The sequence below is a fragment of the Photinus pyralis genome, unplaced genomic scaffold (assembly GCF_008802855.1).
Source record: "Photinus pyralis isolate 1611_PpyrPB1 unplaced genomic scaffold, Ppyr1.3 Ppyr1.4_LG4, whole genome shotgun sequence".
In the NCBI taxonomy this organism is placed as follows: domain Eukaryota; kingdom Metazoa; phylum Arthropoda; class Insecta; order Coleoptera; family Lampyridae; genus Photinus; species Photinus pyralis.
The window spans coordinates 35,340,643-35,367,501 of NW_022170511.1; the positions used below are offsets into that span (position 1 = coordinate 35,340,643).

At 34.6% G+C, this 26,859-nt stretch overlaps 2 protein-coding genes across 7 annotated transcripts in view; one reads left to right on the forward strand and one right to left on the reverse strand.

Annotated features, from left to right (window-relative positions):
• The window catches only part of LOC116167723 (head-specific guanylate cyclase), a 263,401-nt gene that overhangs the window by 228,015 nt on the left and 8,527 nt on the right, over window positions 1-26,859 (reverse strand). The gene's annotated exons all lie outside the window — the stretch shown is intronic.
• LOC116167727 lies at window positions 18,665-23,537 on the forward strand. 6 transcript variants are annotated; one of them, XR_004144620.1, is made up of 2 exons: window positions 18,665-22,210; window positions 22,641-23,537. XR_004144620.1 is itself a non-coding variant. In XM_031483220.1 (2 exons), the coding sequence occupies exon 1, from the start codon at window positions 18,964-18,966 to the stop codon at window positions 20,185-20,187; it is 1,224 nt and encodes a 407-aa protein (XP_031339080.1). In that variant the 5' UTR covers window positions 18,665-18,963; the 3' UTR covers window positions 20,188-20,189; window positions 22,641-23,537. The 6 variants fall into 6 exon arrangements, 4 of the variants coding, with proteins under 4 accessions (XP_031339080.1, XP_031339077.1, XP_031339079.1 ...); XR_004144621.1 differs by having other exon boundaries at window positions 18,665-22,111; XM_031483220.1 differs by having other exon boundaries at window positions 18,665-20,189.

Consider the following 26,859-nt stretch of genomic DNA (forward strand, 5'->3'; position numbering starts at 1 on the left):
AAAATAAGTTAATACAGTAGCAACCCAGCACTATTCTAAACAAATCTTGCATTAATTGACAATAACTGAATACCAAGGTAGTACCTAATTCGGCTCAGCGGGAGTGTAATTTTCCAAAAACAAATAGTGTAACATTTACTCATCACATTTAGCTGCAAGTCGTTGTTTAAAACCCAGAGTTCTAATTGCACCAAGTATTGCTGTAGCATTGCGGTGTCTTTGATACCCCCAACCGCCCTGAAAATCGTCGGCGAAGAGCGCATGGTCAGATAACAGTATTGATGAAATATCGTTGATGACGGCCAGGAACAGTAGAGGACCAAGATGAGAGCGTTGTGAGTTGTGATACTTTTGACCTTATATCGAAGAAATTTGACCAGGTATCTTCAATGAAGACCTGGACTGTTCGTCTATCGTTCGTCGGCCTGGCCCGGTACTACCAATCAAATCCATTTTAGCAAGCCTATCTTGAATATGTTGAGCCGTAAATTTGACCAGGTCGATTTGGTCAAGCATGGCGAATGAATTACCTGATTGAACTATCCATAAAGGCACTGGCGAAATGTTTAGCGAAAAGGTTGACAATTTCATCTGAGAAGTAACTACCATCGTTAAACATATGGATGGTAAACCGTTAGATGACTTATGCAAGTTATGGTGAAATTTCCAAAATAATCTGGGAGTGACCTCCAAAAATCTGATAAAATTCTCATAACACTGCTTGGTCAATATGCGGCACTTATTGCGTAGACTTGATGCGAGTATCCCGATGAAACGGTCGTACCGTACAAACCCGTAAATAAAGGCTAATAATAACAATGCTTTTATAATGTGTGTACACTAATACGGTAATTTACGCAATACTTTAAAATCTACAATCGGGCCCAGCAAGATTTCTTTCAAATTTTCTCCTATGCACCATTTTATAATGTAAATGTGTTTTACGATATCACCACCACCGTAATTATTCCCAATGTTTTAAAATATCTGGATACCAGACTGGGTTTAAATCCCAAATAAAACAGGGTTGTTTGTGAGGATGTGTTATTGATATTAGCTAATACAGTTAATAATAAAATTTAAAAAAATATTGGAATAGTAGAAGGTATTAAGCTAAGTACGTGCACTTGTTGCATCGTTCTCTTAGCACTTTAAAGTAAGCATAGCCACTACGACGTATACGTACATATCAGTTAAGCTTATTGGTAAGATTATAGTGAAGTGGCATCCCTCAGATGAGCGTGTGAGTACATTCAAAATAGGAATTTTACTACCCTCCGCATAATTTTAGAGCAATTTTTATTTACTTCGTTCCTTAATAAAGTGTTTTCGTTGTAGCCGTCGATACCATCCCTAGAAAATTAGAATGGTAACTCAAATATTTTTCACCCAATGTTAAACCAATTTTAACCGTAAAATTTTATACACTTCGCCTCACAATAAATCATTTTTGTTGTAAAAGGTAGATTATATCCTTGTTGTGCGCGGTAAGTATATCTTGTCCCCTAGTATGAGCCTTTTCTTGATAAAGGAATTGTAATTTTCCTACTCGCCCCATAATTTTAACCCAAACTTATAGGTGGATTTGAAATTACTTCGTTCTATAATAAACTTCGGTTATTGTAGGCAGTAGATCCTTTTCCCTAAGATCCATCTCGTGCGTGTTTTTTTTATTCGGGTAGTTTCACTAACCTCCCCTGATTGTATACTATATTTAGTAGTAGATTTTTAGTTATTTCACGCTCTAATAAATTGAGTATGTTATAACAAAGTCAAAAATTCTTATTTTAAAATGGAATAAATCCAGGAGTTTAATTTGAAAAGCTAGGACGTTAATATACACAATAATAATTGCACAAAAATGTAGTCCTATTTTCCTATTATGAAAACACAGAGCGTACATCAAAATTTTCAATTTTTGCTCTTATATTAGATACCCCAGTGTACACAATCAAGGATGTGTGAATATAAGGAGAGATACAAAAGTGTCATAAAAGCACTAGTGTTCTTATGAATTCATAAAAGCACGCAAATAATAACAACTACCATTTTCTACACTCTACTAACAGCAAACGTCAAATTTGACAAACGTGATTACCATGACATCCACTAGTATGGACACTTGATAATTTTGAATTATAATTTATGAAAACGGTTAGATAACTCAAAAATCTGATTAAAATCGATTTGGACTGTCGTAGATTAAATTTTGAATGATACACGATCTATATGAACGTTATTAATGAAACTTGTGTAACTAACATCTTAACGTTACACGCGTTTCAATATGACGTTCATAAACGAACTTGTATCATTAAGAACTATAATGGTTCTCCTTTGTAGCCCGAAAATTCTATTGGCTATACTGGAATGTTCCCATATCAATATTCCATACGAAATATGAGACTAAATTAAGGTGAAATATATTGTTCTGAAAATATTGGCAGATAGACTGCTCGAGGCATGAGTTTGATTCCCATTTTTAGTATAGGATTAACTGCCCTTCGAAAAGGTGGTTTAGTTACATTGACATATCACTTTTTTTGGATATATCACTATAAAAAACGTTTTATATTGCATAATCAAATTTAGGAGAAACACTCAAATTGAGGAAAATAGCTTTTGTATTAATCAATTTTATAATTTTACTAGTTTTATCATGTTTTCATGTTACATATTTAAAAAAATATTCCCTGCGAAAATAGAGCTTTCCATTAAAAATCTGACCCTCATAGTTTTGTAGGCGCACGCCACTTTAAATAATTTTTAAGCATGCAAATTTGCTTATAGATTTTTAATGACTTTTGATGCAATAAACTGCTTTGGCATAAATAACAAAAGAGTGATGCTTTTTTTCAACGCAAACGAGTGAGATTAAAATTAATTAACACAACGATTTTTCTTTTAAATTTGATCATTATAACAAGTTTTTTATGTTGCTACATCCAAAAAAGTGTATTGTTTAAAAATATGTAACAAAAACTAGTAGTTGCCAAAAAAATATGCCCCCATTGAGATGTACGTCACTGACTACAAATTTAAGGTACATAAATTAGTGGCAAACGTTTTATAATTTTGGATGCCACAAAAAGTTTCTTAAATAATCTTGTTTTGAAGATGTATCCAGTGTTTTAGAAAAAAAGTTCACCCAGTATAGAAAACTCTTGCGTTACTGACTCATGATCATGACAACCCACATCCGAAACTACTGGGTGGAAGAAGCTAACATTTGCCTACGGGAATAGGAAAAAACGGGATTTTACGTTTCACAGTCGAAACTGCGGAAGATAGAGACTCGACATTTAACGCATTAACGTGTACTCCGAAAGCACTTCCTAAAATTCCCGCGTCACACATTTTTAATAGGAAAAGATTTGTGGAAACTTTGAATTAAGTTTTTGAACTTACATCGCACCTCTTTCACCTGAGATTCAATAGTATCAGGTGCAAGCCGGCAAAATGCAATAGGGAAGTCTCAGGAGCTGCCTTTATCTTAGGCATAAACTATTTGGTTGTGTAGATGCCTTAGGACGACCTTGCGTGGCCATTTTTGCTTCAGGATAGTAATTTTATTACCCTTCACATAATTTCATCCTATTTTTTTTAGTATTGAATAAATTCTACAATACAACCTCTCACTTCACTCCACGTTTTGTACTGTGTTTTTTATTTATTTAGCCTTTTAAGCTATTTTTGTTGTGCGTAGGATATCGAATCCCTTAACTCGAGCGTAGGAGTCAGTTCGTTGTTCAGAATAGTAAGGTTAGTAACCCCCGCATAATTTACCACAAGTTTCAACGTAGATTTTCATTTACTTCGCCCCATCATAAATTGTTTCGAATCACAATTTTATTATCTCAGCCTGATTTTATACCAAGTTTCGCAGCAGAATTTTATTTACTTTGCCCTATAATCATTTATTTTTGTTGTGAATTGTAAATCTTATCCCCTAAGACTCTCACGAAACCGTTTTGGGTTCAGAAGAGGACTTTTACCGCCGTCCTCATAATTTTAAACCAAGTTTCATCGTGGATTTAGTAGACCTTACCCCCTTAGACCTCAGTGCAGCTTTCGGTTTTGTTTTGTTGTGTAACTAATTCCACAGACTAAATGGATTTATTGACCAGCAACAAGGCTCGTTCATGATTTTGGACTTTTCGTCCCTCCGCCCGTCCGTTCATCTACCTGTGTACATAATAACTTGCAATTCGAAATTTTTCAATTCCGTTTTTAGTATTATGTATATTTATTATCACCCAAGGAAGAACTGATTAAATGACCCAGGATCTCGTTTGCTATTATTTGATACTAGTTTATTAAATATATTAGGAGAGGCATTTTTTAGCATTAAGTGCAAGGTGTAAGATGACCATCGCAGTGGCGGACCAGCAAATACTTCCAATTCAATTCGTAAAGTCAATCACAAAATGTGCAGAATACAAGCTTAAAAGAAAAGGTACAGGTAAAGTCTTTCCTTCAAAAAGAATTTTTCTGGTTGCGCAAAGTCACCTTTTTGTTAAGAATATGAAACTGAATTCCTCATAAAAGCACAATGAGACCGCAGAGATGATTATCTCGTATTTTAGACTAGAAGGGCTTTAAAACGAAACGTAAAAGTTATGAATCTTTTAGCAACTTGTTTGATATTTACTTATCAATGTCAAAAGCACAATCTGATTGCCTACGTTTTTACGTACAACGAATTCTTTGATAATTTCAAAAGCAATTCCAATAAGAAGATTATTGCTACTCAAGCGTGATCATCGTTTACTTTTAAAATAAAATATGGCCTTTCATTACACGAAAAGCTTCTGGTGCTACAAAGGTCTTTGACAGCGCAAGGTACCCATTTGCACTAGCTGTATAAGCTCGACCTAATTTTACGTAAAAATCGTTGTAAATCCTGGCCGTTCTCTTGATTAATTTACTTACAGGTACGTAGTTTCAACTCGGCGAATGGGGGCGTAAATCTCTTTTATTGCAGGCGACTTTTTAAAGGACCCGTCGTGTTTTAATTAACGAGGAGAAGCTGTAGTTCGCGCAAACTGTAATGTTGCATTTGTAGGAAGCGGAATGTACGCGTAATAGTTAGGAACTGATAGTACTTCATCGTTGGAATTTAAACAAATTTAAAGAATTGCACTTAAATCATTTCCATGTGCTATATATACCCCATCATTCCAGTGTTGTGACGATTAAAGCTAAGATGATGCACGTATTCACTAACAGAAAAATAATTGACTAAATGACAACAAATACGCCCAAGACACGTCAAGAAGAAGGATATATCTTATTAGTCGGACGCGAAGACAAACTTATTATGTTCGGCGTGTTATTGCTGTATGAATAATGGAGAAGTGCAAATTAAAAACATTGCCGACGTTAATGATTTTTTAATTAATTTTCGCAAGCTGTTCGGATAACTGAGTAGGTGACGTGCTCGTAAAAAATCGGAAATTTCGTATGTTACTAGTGCTCGACTTCGAAAAAATAAAAACTAAGTTTCCCTCAATCCTACATCCGTTTTCTCTCTAATTAGGGATAATGGATTAGATTACACAAGATGAGAATTAGGGAGCATGATAACTCGCCCTTTAGAAAGCTGATTCGAAACATCTATACAGCTTCTACCAGTATATGCTTATCTTGAGCATTGTAAAACATTTCCTTATCAAAATCTCAAGGTAATTTCAATGTAACGCCTACGATCGCAGAGAGAAAATTAAAAAAATAAAATTCTAAAAACAATACATCCCTTAATTTCTTATATTATGTAGAAGCATAATACTTTTTTAATTATCACAAAAATTCATTGCCCTTTGTAAAAAAAAAGCGCGCATTCGTACCGTACTCATTAGCGTAAATTAAAAGGAGAAAATCTTTTTGTGAGCAGTGATGAAAAATGATGACTGAAGGGGCGAACCCTTTGATATTGAATAATTAAATTCAGAGTGAGAGAGAGAAAAAATCACATCCAGAAGACGATTATATTGAATTTCGTTCTTTTATTTACTTTTCTAGAGAATTTTTTTCATTACTCTGCGTATAGACGAGTCCCTGTATAATATAACATAATTTAATTTCGTGGGTCGTTTTTGACGTTCGTCCTTGAATGATTTCGTCGAAATATCGTGAGGCCTCACATTAGTAATATAATCTTATTGTAACCACTGAGGTAAATTTACGACTTTTCAGTTTTCCCCAAAAATGTTTAATTTTTTCACACTTTAGGGGATGAGGACAGCACACCATTTTTTGTTTGGGAAACTTTAAAATCAATCATTTATGTGAAAGGAATAAGTAGATGGGAAAGGCACTAATACAACACAGAGAGAATTGGGCGAGATAGAGAACATTCTGTAAAGGAGGTTTAGAAAAAAAATTAAGGGAATAAAGAGAAAATTAATGGAAATTCTTGAGATTTTAGGAAAACTAGCTTGACAAAACCAAAATTGTTTGAGCCCTAATACAAAAAAAACTATCTTTCTCTATAATAACGGTGTTGCATTTTAAACAGAAGCGGTGGTGTGGCTTCTGGTTGTAACCAGAAGTGTACACCGAAGATCTTGGTGCATTAAAACAAGTACCGATTGCAAAAATGGGCGCCATCCGGTTGAAATTATGATTATGAAATACGATATTATACTCGTTATGACTGGCTGGCTGTCCGGCTAAGATCTCAGCAACTACAGTTGCTAGAGACTTTACATTTTCACTAAAAGCTTTCTGTTATGGTGTAGATGTGCATTTTGAGTTATATTACTCGTGAGATCGATAATTTTAAACCAAAAATGCACTTTCATCATGCATATGCTGATTTACAACTTGTTTACAGCTAATGCAAATTAAAATCCATCTTACATCCACCACTAGTCATCGTGTGTTTTCCACCTATTTGTCTAACGGCCAATCTTTCCATTTCTCGATAAATTTATTAGGAGATTGGATCAACAATGGTATCCATGGAATTTATTCGGTGAACAAAGTTATTGAGAAGTGGAAAAACTAAGCTTTGTTCACTCTTCTAAAAAGGACAAGTTGCGTGTACTCTCTGTACACTATAAAGCTCATCTAGATTGCTGCACAAAAATTAAAATTTAAACGTTAACCACAGATTCATCTGCATATAAACATATATTGATTCGTCGACATCCGAAACTGTTGAGTTGTAAGCTAGGATTTGGGGCGCTAGTCCTTAAAATTATTCTGCTAGTGAAAAACCAACACTTCGTTCCTCCTCTAAAAACATCCCGATTTGCATTGATTGATCGAAATTAATTTTTATTCGTTCTTCCAATAACGTTATATGTAATTTCACAAGGTGCCCGATTTCGTACCAAATGTTTTGGCAAACAAAGCATGAGTCATGTTATAAATTATCTAAAGAAAAAGAGCGATAAATTAGTAATCGGCAATTTGTGAATATGAAATATTGCTTATTGTTATGCTGGAAAATTTTTTTTCATAAATAGAAAATATGGACAGGAAATGAGCTATATATTGCTGTGGAAAAAGAAAGTTTACCGCCCTTTGATTTATAAAGCACCCATTTTTGCATCGATTTTGTTTCGGGTGTCATGATAGGGCTTTGCTTTTGGACTGTCTATCGAGAACGTGTATAGTAAAATAATTTTTTTAGTTATTCTTATTGAAATTTACACGCAGTAAGGTTAGTAACTTTTTCATAGTGATATCAAAAATCCTGAAAACCGTTTCGAGAGGAAATCGGAAAAATAGAAACCCTTGTAGTCCCCCTCCCCCTGCTCTTTCTAAACCAATAAATTTATTTTAGTATCTTTCACTGTAACACCTCATAATTGGTTACCATGGAAAGATCTTCTCAGTGATGTATCGTATACAGGGTGCTCGTTTTTCGAGCTCCAACATGGGGATCTCGGTTATTTGAAGAGATGCGATGGGCAAATTTGCGTATTTTGGTGGGTAATAATATGCCATTACCAAAATGCAGATGCCTTCCGAGGTTTCCGATATTTTTGAAAGTAACCGAAATTTTCACATCTCGGTTTTCCGTTTTATTTCGAAATCAACAAAACGTGGACGTTTTATACTAAAACATTATTAAAACACTTTTTTATGAGGAATCCAAATATGTAATCGGAAAATTCAAGACACTCTAGACTTGGAAGGTACGGTAGATTACTTTTTTATTTCTTATGGCAGCCATACTGGATTTTAGCATTTTTCAATAAAGCTCGTTTTTCTGATTACAATGATATATCATATACTTATGTTTCAACTTTAAGATTCCGTCAAAATATGGAAAAAACGGTTTTTGCGAAAAGTGCTTTGGAGTTAAACTGCAAATGGAGATGTGAACCGGGTGATGAGTCACCAACCACCTTTTTCCGTTGCGCGACGCTGTAACTGTGCAAATTAACTTTATCAAAATGTCGTTGTTGTAATGTTAAGCGTTTAAAAGTTGAACTTTCGTAGTTGCGTATGGTTCCATCAACATATTTAAATAACATTACCTTCTTTAACATTATAATGACATCGCTGCAAGGTTTTGCAAAAAAAAGTTATTAAATAATTATGGTATAACGTTAACGTTTGGTACACAATTAATTTTATTTTGTTTCAATCATTCCGAACAAATCCACAATTTTATTTTTGGATAATTGTCCAACTATATAAGTTGTAGATATTTTTGTAAAAATTTCGGCGGCATTTCGAATTTAATTATTGAAAGAAAAAATTTGAGGTTTCCTGATGAGAACAATCCACTATTTGTTTACAACTAGACTATACATTTATTATTTATTTATCGTATAGATGGTGACACTCCCGAGATACGTTTTCAGATCACAGCAACAGTGAGCCGCCTGTGTGACCTAAAGCTAGTTTTACATCAACAATTTCTTTATCAATTACTTCATGAAGTTATTTGTCAATTTATTGAAAATTCTTGCTCAAATTCCTTGGTTTTACACTGCTGTTAACTTGATCAATTACTTGTTCCTTTTAAAGTCATTGCGCAATTTCACCAACCTTTAATTATTTTTAGATTAGGTTGTGATTTTTTTTAGTTGTGTAGAAAAAAAAAGTGAAAAGTGGAAAAATGTTTCCCTCTGTCTTGATAGAAGATTACGGAATAGAAAAAGAAAGATCGCGACATTATACCTCATAAAAATTATGAAAATTATTTATGTTGGTTGCTGGTAGTTGGTACCTACTACTGAAATTACGTAAAAATTGACAGAAAAATAGAACTTGTGCTATTATAATCCGACAAGAAATTGATCAAGTTATTTCATCCAATTCTGTGTTTACACTTGTAAAGCTTTCTTGTCAAAGCGACTTGAACAAGAAATTGATCAATTTATTGTTGATGTTAAATCAGCTTAACAACAGTCGTTGTATGACTGCCGGGACCGCCAGCTTTACATGCCCTCCGAAGCATGGTAGTCAGCAGATGTTCTGTACCACTAAAAACTGCCAAGTTGTGCGATTCGAATTCATACATCAAAAATATATATACGTCCCATATATTACGTGTCCATCAGCTTTAAGAAAATATAATTTGAAGGAAGTTGAATAAATTCTATTTTTCCATTTACTTTCAAATAATTGCCATAAGGTTCCCATTCGTAGTAATTGTGTTATGCGAAGGTGGAAAAAAATTAGTATAAAATGAAACTGTAAACTGAGCCAAATAGAACCTAATCACCTAAGTACTTAAAAATAAAGAAAATATTACACGGGTAATTTAACCATTTGTCTAAATCAATTTGGAACATGGGAATATTCCAATCAATTAGGAAAGTTTGATGTGAATCTCCTAAAGTAATCCTTGGCATAAGACCCAATGAAATGGGACAATTTCTCCGTCGATCCTTATCCTTTTTATATGCTTAAACTTCGTTTGGAGAAGGGTTCATTAGATATGTGAATGTAAGGCTCCCAATTTCCGTCTAGAAAACTCGTGTGTACCAAGTAAAGGGATCTCAATTTGATATAGATACTTAACGAACGGGAACAGCATCGAGATTCACATCAAACTTTCGAATACCTAAATCAAAATGCATTCATTCCTTAAATGAAGTGAAGTATACGATAGTGTATGTGAATGAAAAAAAACGCATACTGAAATCCATTCTTTAATCATTATAACCCTTTTCAAATTGGATTGTCGGCGACAACTTGTATATAGGAGTGCTAAATACTTAAATTAAGATACACCTTCAACGTGAATTTTCTTTCGCTTGACATCTAATTGTTGTATAGTGTAGAAGGTGACTATGAAAGTGACCAACCTGAACCGTAACGAATGTTATTTCTGCAAATGAAGACCTATCCTTTAATAAATTGTATAAGGTTCGCCCGCTGGAGACCTCCGACTTGAGCTTTTACAATTTCTAAGCCTAAAAAGCGACACGATTGACTTTTTCACAACTGGGCCAACATACGACGTTGACAGAAATTGTATTTACTTCATGGCGTGCACCGCGTTAATATTCTCGGCAAACTGTGTCTTACTGTATCTCCGAGTTCTGACAGCGTGCGCTACAAAAGCACAAACCCTATCACAACTTCGTAGAACTTTATTAAAATTTCGATGCATCCGAGCGGAGAGTTCATAAACATGAAACTTTCGCGCAGAAAAAGTACCAATAGCTTATAAATATTGACGAACCGTTGAAGAAATTGAATTCCGACAATGGCGGAGCTATAATTTACTCTATCTTCCAAATCTTGAGCTACTAAAATTACCATGTTTTTGTCGAACGTAGGATGGATTACGTGAACGACATTTTAAAGTGACTGAAAAGTAGCCTAAAGTTTGTCGATCACTATTGCCTCCAGAGAAGGTCTCCTACGCCGAGGGAATACAAATATTTTGTTTAGCGTGATGAAGGAATTTATAGGGCTCTCTTAGTTCTAGAGAGATAAAAAAGTACAAGCTGGAGATTTGAATAGCGACCACAGCGCGATGTTTTCCCAGGGGTTTAACAGAATAGCTGGTGTCCATTTCCCGAAGCAGCTAATATTTGTTAATTCCAACAGTTTCGTGTCAGTTTGATTGCAATCACAATCCATGTATGAGTAGGTAAGTGAAAATGGATTTCTATTAATCATGAGATTTACAGTGGAGTGTTTACAATGGAATGTGAATAATTTACTTTTCCATTAGAAGCTCGAACAATGTTTATGTATTATCGCTAACTTATGCATACCCCAACACCGATATATGTTTAAAACGATTCCGATTTTACACGTGATCCATATACACTAGCTCTACACTTTTGACCGGACCTACACCGAACTTTTCCTATTTGACACGAACAATGTTTTGGTATTAATTGTATACAGTGTCCTTTTTGTGAAGAGAAAAACGTAAGAAACGAATTGTATGTCCTGCAAACTAGTCCGATTTGAAACATGTTCTGCGAAGATTTCTCGGTGCTCTTTCAAGAGGTTGTGGATAGAAAACGTCATAAAACAGTGCAAAATCTAAGAACAATTTGTACAAAGTTAGTGAACCCCAAAGATAATAAATGGTGAGAAATTTTAGATCATTAATCACATTTCTTAGTCGCTAAGATTCTTAAGACAATAAATCTAAAAATTTAGTGATTGAATTCTTTTGGTTTAAGGGTTCAACTGCTAAGGTCATATCCCTTTTACCTATGCCTCATACGTTCCATACGTTAATGCTTTTAAAAAAAGTGAATATATTCTTTTCATTCACCGCGTTAGAGCTAGGTTCATTACATAATCGTTTTATAGGTTGTCTCATTCTCTGTGCCTCATTATTTGGACACATATATTATACAGGGTGTGCATTTAAAAACTTCCCACCACAGATTTATACTATTTCACTCCCTTTCACCCCCTGCCTCCCAGAGTCATTCCCTTAAAAACTTTAAATGAAAAGTGGTAATGAGTAATAGCTTGTTTGAAATCTCTTTCGAGGTCCTTTATTTTGAAGTTTAATGGTTTTTAATCGGTCGACTCGTTTTCGAGAAAGTGAGAAAAATCTTTATTTAATTTATTTAATCGACTTATCATAATTTGTTCAGATAGAAAACAAAAACAAACGAAAATATCACTTATTTGTTGCTATAGGAAAGATAGTTATGTATTATACAAGGCGATAAAGGGATATTTTAACCATTGAGTGAAAGATTAAAATTTTAAAATTTAAAAGTAGCATCTTGTAGAGGGACAAAAGTGGCCATAATAATGTATTATTTATTTCGAAATACCTTTTTAAATAACATTTTACAAGATTTCGGATTTTTTCTCTGAAAGTAGTCGGAATTTTTTCAGTTTCAAAACTGCATTTTGTTAGGTATCAAAATAGTGTTCAATTCAATAATTCCGATTGTGGAAATAATTTTGTAGGCGCTAATCGTCAAATTTTACAATTATTCCGACAAGCTGCGGAATCAGAATGCATAGAATTTAAATTCACTCTCCAGGTTCCCCGCAAAATCGATCAAGTTTAGATAGTTTGTTATTTGTAGTTCGTAGATTTCGTTTATACGTAGATTGTCACTATAAACTTAAAAAAATGGAAAAGTCTTCCCCGTTTAATGACAATTAGAATAAAATGAGTAGACGACTAAAGATGAACATGTTTAGTAATTGCTATTTATACCTTGAAGAATCCGAAATAAATCAAAAAGAGATTTAAAGCTACAAACATTGTTCAGCTCCATGAAGATGAAATATGAAAATAAATAATTAGATTAAATACTTGGAAATAAATAACTTCCAATGTTCTCATTCGTAATCCTGTATCCTCTCAAAGAAAGGCAATTAATCAATTCTCTCTAGTCAATCGAGGGCTGAGTTTACGAATGCACGCTTAATTACATACGAGCCGGAAAAATTTGCCCTGATTGAAGTGTTCCGTTTATACAGAAATACACAAACGGGTCCCCGACGACTAAAATGAAACGTAATTTAATCCTTATCCTTAAACTGAAATTAAAGTTGTCGCAATACCTTGATCATCAACAACTTGCCACCACTTCTTCAGGATCAATCAAAACAGTTTATAGTTGATAGGTATGAGAGTGACAGAATTACATTCGAACCCTATTTAGCATCTCCAACTCAGATGGTATATTACATCTCATATTTTTGTGTATCGAATAAGAAAACATTGAATACTTATAAAAATGATTTATTTCCATAATATGGGGTAGGCAGGACTTTCGAATATAGGAAAATAACAGACTGAGTGAAATATAAAATAATCGCAAAGGGAGAAAAAGGTTCGCATTCGCATCCCTTATGGAAATGCCGCAACAAGCAAAAGATAAAATATGTTTATTTCACAAATGCTATAAATTGGTGCTATCGACGGCAAATTTTGTATTTCTGAAACGATTCCATTTTCCCGTAACCGTCGTCGCAGTGCGAGTAGTTTGTTTAGTAATGTGATTTCAATTTAATGCGCAATTATCACGAAGACATTTACTGAAATTGAAATCAATTTGGAGGCTAAATTGAATAATCCTCATTATAGATTTATCGCAGGAAGGAAAGTGACTAATTGCCTTTGCGACCGGTCGCATAGGTTGATATCAAACCCTAACGACATTTACGAAATTATTCCGTTTTGTAACTTTCAGGTACTGATCGAGGAGGCAAAGTAGAATGTTTTCAGTAATGGAAGCCGTGTAAGCATCGATTTGCAATACCTTCTTCTTCAACGTCTGCTCCTACGGAGGTCATTATTGGATTGAAAAACTCAAAACTTTCCCTTAATCCCCATACTTCAATTTAATTAGTACTTACATACGTTTATGACAATTTAAAATTGACCCTCTTACTGTTGGCCCCCCTTACAATTATTAACGAGCTCATAGCTAGTTCATAATTTTGCTATATCTGTGCGTCATGTGAGTCCGTTAGCACGATATCTCGAATACAAATAGACTTAAAAACTTAAAACTTGAATAATTTATTTGATTTCATAATTTAAAAACTTATATGTTATTTTAATTATCACTTGTTATGTATGCTTTTGTTTCAAAGACAACTTTGATGAATATAAATATTGCAATTTAAATTTATGAATGAGTGCATTCTCTGAGTAGGAAACCGATATCAAAATGCGATGTTTACTGACGTTTTCACTTTTCCTTCTTATTTGATAATATCACATAATAGTTTCATTTGAAATTTTTGAAAAACCTACAAAGTTTATGTAAATGTCAAACCGTGCCCTCTACCACTCATCATGATTTCTATTCGTGTAAAATCTGATTACAAAAAGAGATCTTCTTCCAATAAAACCAATTATGTGAAAATCGGTTAACCTAAATCGAAATTACCTTCAATTCCTTAAAAATATGTTACCCTTCTCCCACTCCTCATATTTTATGAGCTAGAGCAATATGTGCTGCATCAAAGTGATGCAAAATTCATACAAGATTGCGATTGATGTGTTTTATATGGGTTTTTGGGTATATTTTAGAAAAGTTATTTGTACAACTAGAGAAGAAAGTGAAGTGAACTCGAGTTCAAAATTTGACACATGCGCGTAGCGAGTGTGTCAATTGAACGAGAGTTGAAAAACACATTCTCCTCAAGTTTTACACATCATTTTTTCTGAAACTACAATCAAAAATTATCGTATACAATAATGATGTTTGACACTTAGCAATCTAGATACAGGTATGTTTCAATTTTAAATGTCATTATTAAGGTTAACACAGCAATTGTTTTTTATACTTTCCTCACTAGAGAGGAAAATCACATTTTCTTCACCCTTTTTAGAGACGAAAGTAGTTGTAAACTAGTTTAAAAAACGCTGTGTAATTAACGGTTCCATACATATGGCCTGTGACCTTTAGAACACTCTACAACTATTTTTGAAAATGATACTTTGTTTCATGAATTAGTGAAAATAAGTGAAAAAAAAACTTTCAAAACGTACACGTACATTTTCGATACGATTTTTTTGAGAAAAAAGCTTCCTCGTAGATTGTACGTAATGCAGTAATTGTTTTCCGGTAGGTATTTATAAATCCATACTACAAAAATTTCTCTCTGGGCGTTATAGTAAATCCACTTCATCTACCAGCAAATGGTTTTGTTCCATTTTCTGGGGTCATTTCCACATTAACAGTCGGCCCGAAAAAATAAATTGCTCTATCCAAATTCGTTTACATCCATTTAACCAAAATCCATCCACAAATAAGAAAATTAGCACTTCACATGCACAATCTATTCTTTGACATGTCATTTCAACTTGATTTTATAAGAAAAAAATCATCTTAGCGTAAGTATAGAATTTATAAGCACAAAAATCTGATACAACAACACGATCATCGAGATCATGCATCCATTAATTTTACAACACACCTCCTGAAGGGGTTGTTTCTGTTCCCTCAGATCAGCATAGTTTGCAAAACAAATGTTTTAATTTGGTATTAGTTTTACTTTTATTCGAGGTGGGTATACAGGGTGGTGACTTGCGTCACGCATCATAGGGATTTCAATGTAAAATTCATAACATGCGATTATTGGCTCCCCAAATTATTTTAAAGCAAAAATGTATTAAGATTTTTTGTAGAAAAAAATTTTTTGCGTCAATCAACCGTATTAGTTTTCAATTTTTTGCATAATAAAGACGGAAAATTGGAAAATAAAACCCACATCTTTTTCAATAATCTGTGATGCCATGGAATTTTATAATACAAAAATTACGCCAATATCCGTCATGCCATGGAATGTCTGCTATAAAACAAATCAAATTTTATCAAAAAGTATTATATTTAGAACAGCGAATTCGACATAAAGAAAGACCAAATTACTAAACGCGGTTTCCTGATATAACAATTTACAATAAATGTTCGAGTAAGTCACCATTAACTGCAATACAGTAACCCAGTCGATCATAAAATCCATTTCGAACTGCTGCTAATTGATAACTGGATAAGTATCTTTTTGTTTTAGAAAATTCCATGGCATCGTAGATTATTGAAAAAGATGCGGTTTTTTTTTCCAATTTTCCGTCTTTACATGAAAAAAATTGAAAACTAATACGGTTGATTGGTGTAAAAAAATTTTTTCTACAAAAAATCTTAATACATTTTTGCTCTAAAATAATTTGGGGAGCCAATAATCGCATGTTATGAATTTTACATTGCAATCCCTATGATGCGTTACGCAAGTCACCACCCTGTATACAAAATTTCATTTAACTCTCTTAACAATAAACAAGTTAAAAAGTAATCGTAAACGATTTACATAAAGCGCATTTCCACTTGCATTCATTTTCCATTTGTAAGATGCAACTTCTATAAAATCGTAAAAATTCGGCCACAAATATGAAAGATAGCGTTGCACATGGGCAATCCATTTTTGTTGTGCTACTTCAATGTCAGTTTATGAGAAGAATTTCATTTCAATGCTTTTCTAAATAAGAAAGTTGGAACTGCGCATGCGCAAACCTAAATTTTGAAACTAATGTTAGATTTTCCTTTGTTCCAAGCGCCTAAATATCAAATTTCACTTAAATGCTTCCATAGATAAAAAAGTTAGTACTGCGCATGCGCAAAATAAAATTTTGAAACTGGTGCTAGATTTTCCTTTATTCCAAGTGCCTATGTATCAAATTACATTTAAATTCTTCCATAAATAAAACAGTTGGCACTGCGCATGCGCAAAACCAAATTTTGAAATTGGCGTTTGATTTTCCTTTATCCCAAGTGCCTATGTATCAAATTTCATTCTAATGCTTTTATAAGTAAAAAATTTTGCAATTTTGGCATTGCGTATTATATGGCTAAAGCTATGCCCATATTGAATTTCGTGCAATTCAGTTCATAACTAACGGAGATGTAAAAGTGATCGAACATTTCTAAACCAAGTTATCGTTCACAAGGACAGATAGATGGACAGACAGACAAAGGAACAGACGGACAGACCAACAGGCAGACGACAGATAGCAATGCAAAATTATAAACGATCTCTAGGATCGTTAATAAACGGCAAAAGTGTAAAATTATGGAACATGTAAAAAACGGTTTTTTGTTTTTTTTAAAATAACTTTTTTTGTAAGCGGTACAGAAAAAATTCCTTCCTTGGTACAAGACTCGACACCATAACGAACCAAATAGCGAAAAAAGTAGAACAATAGCTCCTAAGATAAAGGACTAGTAGCGTCGCAAAACGAGCGGACGGACGGACGGACGGACAAAGTGGCCACAATAGCGCATTTTTTTTTATTTTTGTGGAAATGCGCTAAAAATAGGATTGCGCAAATGTCAAAACAGAATTTTTTAAAAGTTTGGTCAGTTTTTGAGCTGTAACATTTTGGCCCGTTAGTCTACGTAGCCGAAAAATAATATCGACCTTTCTTATATCCTTGAGAACATGCGTACCAATTTTAAAAGCGATTCGGCGTTTCTACCCAAAGTTATCGTACACACAGACTGACAGACAGACAGACAGACAGACAACAGACAGACAGACAAAAAATACAAAATTATATCTCGGAGATCGTTAATAAACTGCAAAAGTCTAAAATTATCGTATAAATGAAAAAATTGATGTTTGCAGAAAAATTTCTTTCCTTGGTGCAAGCCACGACACCATAACGAACCAAATAGCGAAAAAAGTAGAACGATAGCTCTTAAGACAAGACAAAGTAATTATTGAAGAAGTATGCACCATGGACCTTCGAATGGGTATTCTCGATGCTTAGAAGCGACACAAACTCCAAATAAAAAGAAAAACGACAGTTGAATGGAAATGCACATGTATCATGTAAACAGAACATTGGGCAAAAAATACAGTAAATACGTAAAGTACGTGTGTACGTCGTTACAATGATAACCCGCTTTACTAATATCATTAATTATACGTTGCTCTCAACATCAAAAACCGCTTCTTAATTACTTTTACACATAACGCTTTGTGTTTAAAAGCAAGTTTAATTAGAGCTCATGGCGGAAAAGTAATAGCGTTCTCCTATTTTTTTGCGACGGGGATGCCGTTTTGTCTTTTAATTTTTTTCTAAATACAACACAGTTGCCGAGACATGAAATTCGATTACGAACTTTTTAGAGAGAATGACACTTTGTCGTCGACTGAAATGACTTTCAATAATAAAACAGAAGTTGTCATAAGTTGGAGATGAAATTGGAAACTTTATACACGATATAACAAAATTTCGCTACTTAAATCTGAAACATCCCCTTTAACAAGAATCAATTGTGACCTCATAATGTAATTTTCTAGAGCGAAGTTACATGCGATGCGAAGTTGCTGTGTATATACACAGTTTTTGTTGCAAATACTTTTTTTATTAAACTAATTGCGTATTGTATAAAATTACTTTATTGTTCTTGCAATGGAAAACGTCGCTCTGTTGAAATATTTTTGCATATAATTGCGCTTGTGGTAATGGAAGCGTAGATAACCCAAAAAGTAGTTAGTTATTACGTATTCGGATTTTGGTTTCCGGTCCGTTCTACAACGAGAAGACAACAAATATGCGGTTACATTTCCACTAAGGGTTATGAATAAAACAATGGCAACTAAAAGCTTAACCACTTTACGGTTGTATCTTTCAAATTTGATGTAATTTTGTAATGTAATGTGTATGCAAAACAAAAATTTTACTTCGACCTCCAGTCCTCGATATCAGAATTATTACAACGTAGTACGTCCCTGGACTACTGCGTGACGAGCACATGTTTAAAGAAAAGAGAACAAAATTCTCAAACCGGCGCTGTAAGCACGGCGCACTCGTCACCGCGTGCAAGCTTCATTACCGTTTCTGTGCTACGCGCTGCATGTGCTTGCTTTTTGCATTTCAGCTTTTTCTATTAGTGATTTGCTTTTTAGTTACTTGTGCGTACAGTAAGTAGGTTTATAACCTTATTCTTTTAGCACACGGAAACTTTGTACCTCTATTCGAGGCGGTTTCCTTGTTTAGGGGAAGTTTTAATCAGTTTTCCCCCTTTATAGTTAGGTATGGGAAAGCATTCAAAACGTTCTCGATCACGTTCTCGAAGCAGGGGCAGGAGCGACAAGCGTCGTTTTAAACGACCTCGCTCAAGCAGCCAAGAAAACCGCTTCGTCAGCGTCGCGTCGGATGAGATTCTACGCCGCTTAGTATTATTAGAACAAAGAATCCATTCTCGGCACAGTAGTTCCCTTTCTCGAGTTTCGGAATTACCAAGGGGAAGCGGCGAGCGTCCTTCTCCCGGAACTTCGTCAGCCATTTGTTCGCGCTCTGCTCACCAGGATCTAGTCGTCGGTGACCGATCCCCAAGCTGTACAGCGGCTTCGGAGGCTGAGGCACCGTCGTCATGTCCGGATTTAATTTTGCCAGAAGCCAAGGAAGAGTACACGCCTAGCGCGGTACCTTCCCGGGCGGCATCTCCTTTGGATGATACAGACGATGTACTCATCCTAGAGGAGGACTACAACTTTACTGAAATTCTAGGAGAAGAGCCAAATGATGAAATAAATTTATTTACTTTAAATAAGGCTTTAGCCAGTAGATGGGACGTAAGTTTACGTAAAGGAATTCCTCCTAAAGACAAAGACACTTTAAAGGATGTTAAAATTCCTACCAATCTACCAAACTTGTCGCCACCGGCGTTAAACCCGGAATTGTTAGTTAACTTGTCGACGCTACACAAAAAGCGAGACGAGAGCTATTTGAATTTACAGAATTCTATAGCACGCGCTCTTATTCTTAATGGCGAAGGATTGGGGCTGTTATTGCAGGAAAATCACCTCTTACCTAAAAAATTAAAAGACGCTCTTTTGAGTAAATTTTGGCAGGCGGGCCAGGCTAATGTTGATTTATTCACCACGGTTACTCAAACTCGCAGAAGTTTATTGGTACCAGCACTTGCTAGGGACCCAGTAGTTAAAGATATCGCCGAAACCTCTTCGGCAGACGACATGCTGTTTGGTAAAGATTTTGGCGTAAAAGTGGCAGCTGCCAGAGCTTTAGCCAAATCTGGGAAAGAGCTTGTCGCACCCCAAACTTCTTCTTTACCTCGAGTTTCACAACCAAATGTAGGAAGGGGACCAGGGGGATCCAAGGTCCCTTCTGGACATTCAAAAAACTTGCGTCGCCCAGTACGTTCGATGGGGAAGGAAAATGTACAAAGAGGGCGCCATCCCCAAACTCCGCATCAAACTACGAGACGTTACAGGAACTCGATGAGAAACAGGAAGTAGAGGTAAGTAATTGTATAGCGGGCAGATTGTCGTTCTTTTCTTCGGAGTGGAGAAAGTTTACTTCAAATGCCACGGTACTGGATTATATTTCAGGGTATAAAATACCTTTTTTGTCAGTACCGAAACAAAGCTTTCCTCCGAAGGATTCTTGGTTTCCTCCGGAAGAACTTACGTTAATAAGGAACACTATAGCGGATCTACTTTCTATGAGAGCTATACAATTATGTGAACCCGAGTTAGGACAGTTCATTTCCCGGATTTTCTTAGCAGATAAACCCAATGGAAAGAAAAGGTTTATTCTGAATTTAAAACAATTAAATTATTTTGTAGAGGCACCTCATTTTAAAATGGAGGATATTCGTACGGCCTCTCGCTTAGTTAAAAAACGTAGTTTTTTAACCACAATCGATTTAAAGGATGCTTACTATTCCATACCAGTGGACCCTAACTTTTACAAATTTTTGAGATTTAGTTTTGAGGGGTCTCTATATGAATTTAGATGCATCCCCTTTGGGTTGGCATCTGCACCTTACACTTATACTAAATTATTGAAACCGGTGGTTCAACATTTTAGACAAAGGGGTGTGTGCTGCGTTAACTATCTGGATGATTTTCTTATTATTGGAGATACCGTTTCGGAATGTCAAAAGCACACACAATATGTATCGGGAGTTTTTAAAATCTCTAGGATTTCTTATAAATCGAGAGAAAAGTAACCTAGAGCCAAAAACAAGTCAAAAATTTTTAGGTTTTACTCTGGATTGTTCGTCACTGAAGCTAAGGCTTCCGATAGAAAAGGAATTAAAAATTGTTAGTTTGATTTCTTACTTCTTAAGAGTAAAACGCTGCAAGATAAGGGATTTTGCCAAGTTAATAGGAGTTTTAGTATCAATTTGTCCAGCAGTACAATACGGCTGGCTTTATACTAAAATTTTAGAAAGAGAGAAATTTTTAAACTTAAAAATTAATGACTCTAATTACAACTCTGACATGATTTTGTCAAATAAGGTAGTATTAGATTTACATTGGTGGATTCGAAATATACCAAATTGCTCTAAAAATTTTTCGGTGCGATTCGTTTGATCTGGAAATTTTCACCGACGCATCGTTAAGTGGATGGGGGACATGGGCTGGTAGACAATGCACTCACGGTTGGTGGAGTGAAGCTGAAAAGAATTTACATATAAATACTTTGGAATTAAAGGCGATTTATAACAGTCTACGTAGTATCGCGAGAGATAGAAAATCTTGCAATATTTTGGTGAGAACGGATAACACCACAGCCATGTCCTATGTTAACAGAATGGGAGGTATAAAATTTGAAAATTTAAATTTTTTGGCTAGAAGCATTTGGCAGTTTTGTGAGAGGCGCAACATTGTCCTGGTAGCAGCTTACATTAGCTCTAAAAGCAACTCTCTGGCAGACAGAGAGTCTAGATTGTTACCTACAGAAACCGAGTGGTCTCTGGCTCCTTCGGCTTTCAGCAGAATTGTGGCGGTTTTTGGCATTCCAGAAATCGACCTTTTTGCATCTTGTAATAATCATAAATGCAAAAAATATATCTCGTGGTTACCGGACCCACACTCGGTGGCAGTAGATGCCTTTACGGTTAATTGGAGAGATCTGAATTTTTACGCCTTTCCACCTTTTTCTTTGATTTTGCGAACAATTCAAAAAATAGTCCAGGATAAAGCAGAGGGTATTATGGTGGTGCCTTTTTGGCCCTCTCAAGCTTGGTATCCACTATTTTCAAAATTAAAAGAAAAAGAAATGTATTTAGAAAAGGCATCTAATTTACTGTCTTCTCCTTTCAGGGAGGAACACCCATTGAATCTTACCCTGGTTGTGGCAAGATTATCCGGGAAGCGTTCGAACTAAAAGGCTTTCCGAGTAGCTGTATTCATACGGCGGTTTTATCCTTAAGTAAATCAACTTTGTCTCAATATAATAGCACATAATAAGCTTTGGTGGAAATTCTGCATTGATAAGAATATTCCCATCTTCCAAGCTGGTCCACAGGAGGTATTATTGTTTTTGCAAAATACCTTAGAACATCACCCCTACAAATATGGCACTTTTAACTGTCATAGATCTGCATTATCTCTAATTTTACCAAATTCGGTAGGGGAGGACATTAGAGTGAGGCGATTTATGCGAGGAATTTCCAACTTGAGGCCAGCCTTACCAAAATACAACATCACTTGGGATCCAAAACTTCTATTGGTCTATTTGAAAGGATTATTTCCGACGGAATCACTATCTCTAAAATTTCTCAATCTCAAACTAGCAACTCTGTTAGCTTTAATTACGGGTCATAGACTGCAGACAATTTCCTTGATTAGACCGTCAAATATTAAAGTATCATCTACGGGCTATCAAGTTTTAATCACAGATAAATTAAAAACTTCGTCGTCAAGTACTCCGTCTAGCTTACATATACCTTTATTTTCAGAGGAACCAGCTTTATGTGTTGCTAGTTTGTTAAAAAGATATTTGGTAGTAACCAGTTCTTTTCGGTCACAGCAGGCTGATTTTTTATTCCTGACCCATCAACGTCCGCATAGAGAAGCCACTAAGCAAACAATCAGCCGGTGGGTGAAGTTAACAATGGAGCTAGCAGGTCTCGACACATCCAAATTTAAGCCTCACTCCACACGCCATGCATCAACGTCAACAGCGCTAAAAAGAGGAGTACCATTGGCAACAATCCTAAAAACTGCTGGTTGGTCAAGAGAATCCAATACGTTTAGAAATTTCTATAACTTGCCCATCACAGATGACATGGATTTTGCTGTTTCGATATTACAGGCAGCAAGATAATCCTGACCCAGTTATTTAGGAAGTTAGAATTTGTTTAAGTTTTAGTTAAATAAGGGTTACGTTAGTATACCTACACAAAATTTGATTGGTTTATGTTCGAGAAGTTCATTTATTATACTTTATGAAAGAAATCATTTTACTCTTTTGAGCCACTGTGGCTCGGACTGCTTTGCACGTGGTCTTTAAAAATCTACGTTGTAATAATTCTGATATCGAGGACTGGAGGTCGAAGTAAAATTATCAAATCAAACGAACTTACCTGAAGTGAAGTTCGATTTTAATTTTATGAGACCTCCAGTCCGAAGATATCAGAACCCACCCTTCCCTTCCCGATTTGCAAAGCAGTTCTTTAAACTTAATGAAGCTTGCACGCGGTGACGAGTGCGCCGTGCTTACAGCGCCGGTTTGAGAATTTTGTTCTCTTTTCTTTAAACATGTGCTCGTCACGCAGTAGTCCAGGGACGTACTACGTTGTAATAATTCTGATATCTTCGGACTGGAGGTCTCATAAAATTAAAATCGAACTTCACTTCAGGTAAGTTCGTTTGATTTGATAATAATTCACTGCAGGTATTATCCAGATTCAAGCTCGATAGGGTAGCAACTAATTTATATTCTAACATAATGAATTCAAGTACATTAGGTTGTGTAATTAAATTTATCGATTTTAGTTTTTTCTTATCCCTGTTAATCCCGTAGCTAATGTCTAATTCGGACGAAATTGGTTTAACTTGAATCTCGATTTATGGAATTTTAAACCAGATGGAATCTACGAAAATCGCATTTCCATTTTCGTCTTCGGTTCATTATCCAATATAATTACCAAAAGCTGCAACATTTTATCAGAGATTTTAAAAAATTAACGAACCGCAGTAAATGAGAAAATGTAAAAAATTATTTAAAAGAAAAAATTATGTAAATATGAAACAATGAGGAAGCAGCAGGAAATAATACTATCCGGACTGAAACGCAAAATTAAGCAAAGAGATGTAGGAAAAATTAAAAAATGAATGATGAAGGAAAAAAAATTAATGAGACAAGAAGATAACGACATTGAATAAGGAATCTTCAATAACGCATACCCGTTCTCAACTTTATTATTTTAGTTGGTGTCGATTATTTAGCAAAATTGGGTATGTTTGGCGAATCTCTTACTGCCGTAACAATTATTTTAGAAACCTATGTAATGAACCTTTGTAACCTCTTCTGATAATGTGGTTATTTTACTGAACCTCAGTCGTAATAAATAGAGGAAAAAAGGGTTATGTGATTTCTTGAATTTATGTCGATATTTTCAACATTTTTTAAATTCCTGGGGCAATTCTTATTGAACACTTTATTGACTGAAAGGTATTATAGGTCGTTTCAAATGGCAAGCAATTTATTAAGCGTCACTAAAATAAGTTTTTCCTTTTATTTTACCTCATGTTGGCTATGTTTTAAATTAAGATTATTCAGAATAAGCTTTTGTTTACTTTTGTTTTATGACTGTTGTATTAAAGCTAATATCAAATTTAATAATCCCTTTGACCGACTCAACACCAGTATTGTCATGTTTATTTTATAAATTTTATTTTTGTTGAAACGAAATGAAATAAGAATTTTGTAGCTGTGTAAAAGGTACTCATCGATTAACATGGAAATGAAAGTCCAGCATTTTCTATCCGTTCCCTCTGTATATTCTGATTTCAATTAAAATAGGCAAGGCAAACTTATGGCAAAGTGTCCCTAATTTCGGATACATTTCGGCGAATATAGAATTAGAAAGGTATAAGGTATTTCTATACAGGGTGAAGGATTTTCGCGTTCCGTAATGGAAATCTCCATTAAATTAGATCAATGTGAGCCAAAATCTGAATGGGAAGAATAAAAATATATTGTGTTTTAGATGATTTCGTATTCTGGCAATCAATTTGTGTTTTCCGAGTTTCCATACAAGACTATTTTTGACTAAAATAATGCATTGCAATAATATGTTATGTGCCATTCTACCGTCTAATATAAGACTACGTTAAACCCAACTTCATTTTGAAACTCTTAAAAAAAGTGTAAACGGCGTGGTGTGTTGCCATTTTAAGATTCGGCTGTTAATTTACGTAATTCATCCCAACTTCACATGATAAACGTTGTATAACGAAATCAAAATTAATTTCTTCTACACGGATGCTTAAAAATCTCTATCAAATAAGCCTAATAAAAGTGCAAAATTCAATTGTTTTTCGTTATTCATTTGTTTTCTGAAATAAAAACAATGGAATGCTGCCTTATTATGGGAAATAAAATGCTAAACAACTTTCATAAATAATCAAACACTAATGAGTCGCTTTATCAGATAATACCAAGTTTAGTTTGGTTCCAGTTTTATTTCGTTTACTTAAAAAAAATTTTTTTTATTCCCACTGTGTGTATCAGTATAATTGGTCTTCATACTTTCTCTTTCATCCTCTCGCCAGAGCATATTATACGGAACAAAAATATTTACATTGTCTATAGGTAATTGTTACAGCTTGTCATCTTTTTCTTTTCTTTTGGTTAGTTTTGTTTCGTGGTTAGGTGGAAGATCAGCAAGTGGAAGCTGTCTCCAATGCTGAACTCCCACTGAGATTTATTTACGTTAATTAAAATTTTTAGTCTAAATTTTATTATACATCTTATTTTAATTTATATATTTATGTAAGGTCATGAATAAAGGCATTTATTATTATTATTGTCAGTGTTTCTTGTCATAATTCAGGTCTAGCTGGTTAACTAATCGCACGGATTAAAATCAAGTAACGATTAGTGTTTCGTCTAGTCAAGCCTTGTCGAGTCTAAATTCTATAATTAAAAAAAAATAAAAATAAAATAGATCAAATGCAATCATAATAATTAAAAATAATTATTATTATTATTATTATTATTATTACTGTGTATACAGTCGATATTTACTAAGATATATACTATATCCCATACATAATGGGCACCCTGTATACTAAAATTTATCAAGACGGTGTTTACCCAGATAACTGGAGGCAAGCAATAATTATTCCGATTCCAAAACTTGGAAAAGACGCAACCAAACCTTTTCATTGAAAACATCTTGTTTAAGTAATGTTTTGGAAAGGATGGAAAATGGAATTTCATAGTGATCTGTTTTAATTTGCATCCTATTTTAATGCTGGTGAATGAGCTAGTACCCTCTGTACAGGGCCGATATCATTCCGTCTATATAAGCTGACGACTTGGTTATTTTTCACCCGTGTGAATAATTGAAGATATTCAACTGGCTTTGCAGGATGGTATCAATACTCTCCCAAAAACTGCGGAAAATATTGGTTTCCACTACTCTTCTGAGAAAACAAATGCCATTCAAGATGTTTTAATAGATTGTCTTGCGTATACCAATGAAAGAGAGAATTTGAATCTATAAAGACATGAGTAGCATTTTTAAGTAATTATCGCATGAGTATTGAACGTTTAACAGTTTCTAAAAGTAATTGACATGTTTAGACAAATTTAAGCGCGTTAATAAAAAAATGGCGCAGACCTTAGCAGTTTGGTACATAAAGGGCACTAAATCACTCCTTTCGAGCATTACTCAGCAATTTACTAAAAAATATTTTAGTGCTTGTTTTAGATGATTACCCTTAGGAACTACTAAATAAAGTCCAACTTGACTTTAACAAATAGTATTCCCAGCACAAATTTATTTTACCGCAATTCTCTGGACCGCCTCAATCTCCCTTGTTTTAGTTAGAAAGTGACGGGACAAAATAAAAATGATATTAACGGTAAAAAGACAAATACCAATTAGGGAAATATGCTTTGCAAAGACATTTCATCCTAATTGGTAATCGATGAGCAAGTCGAAC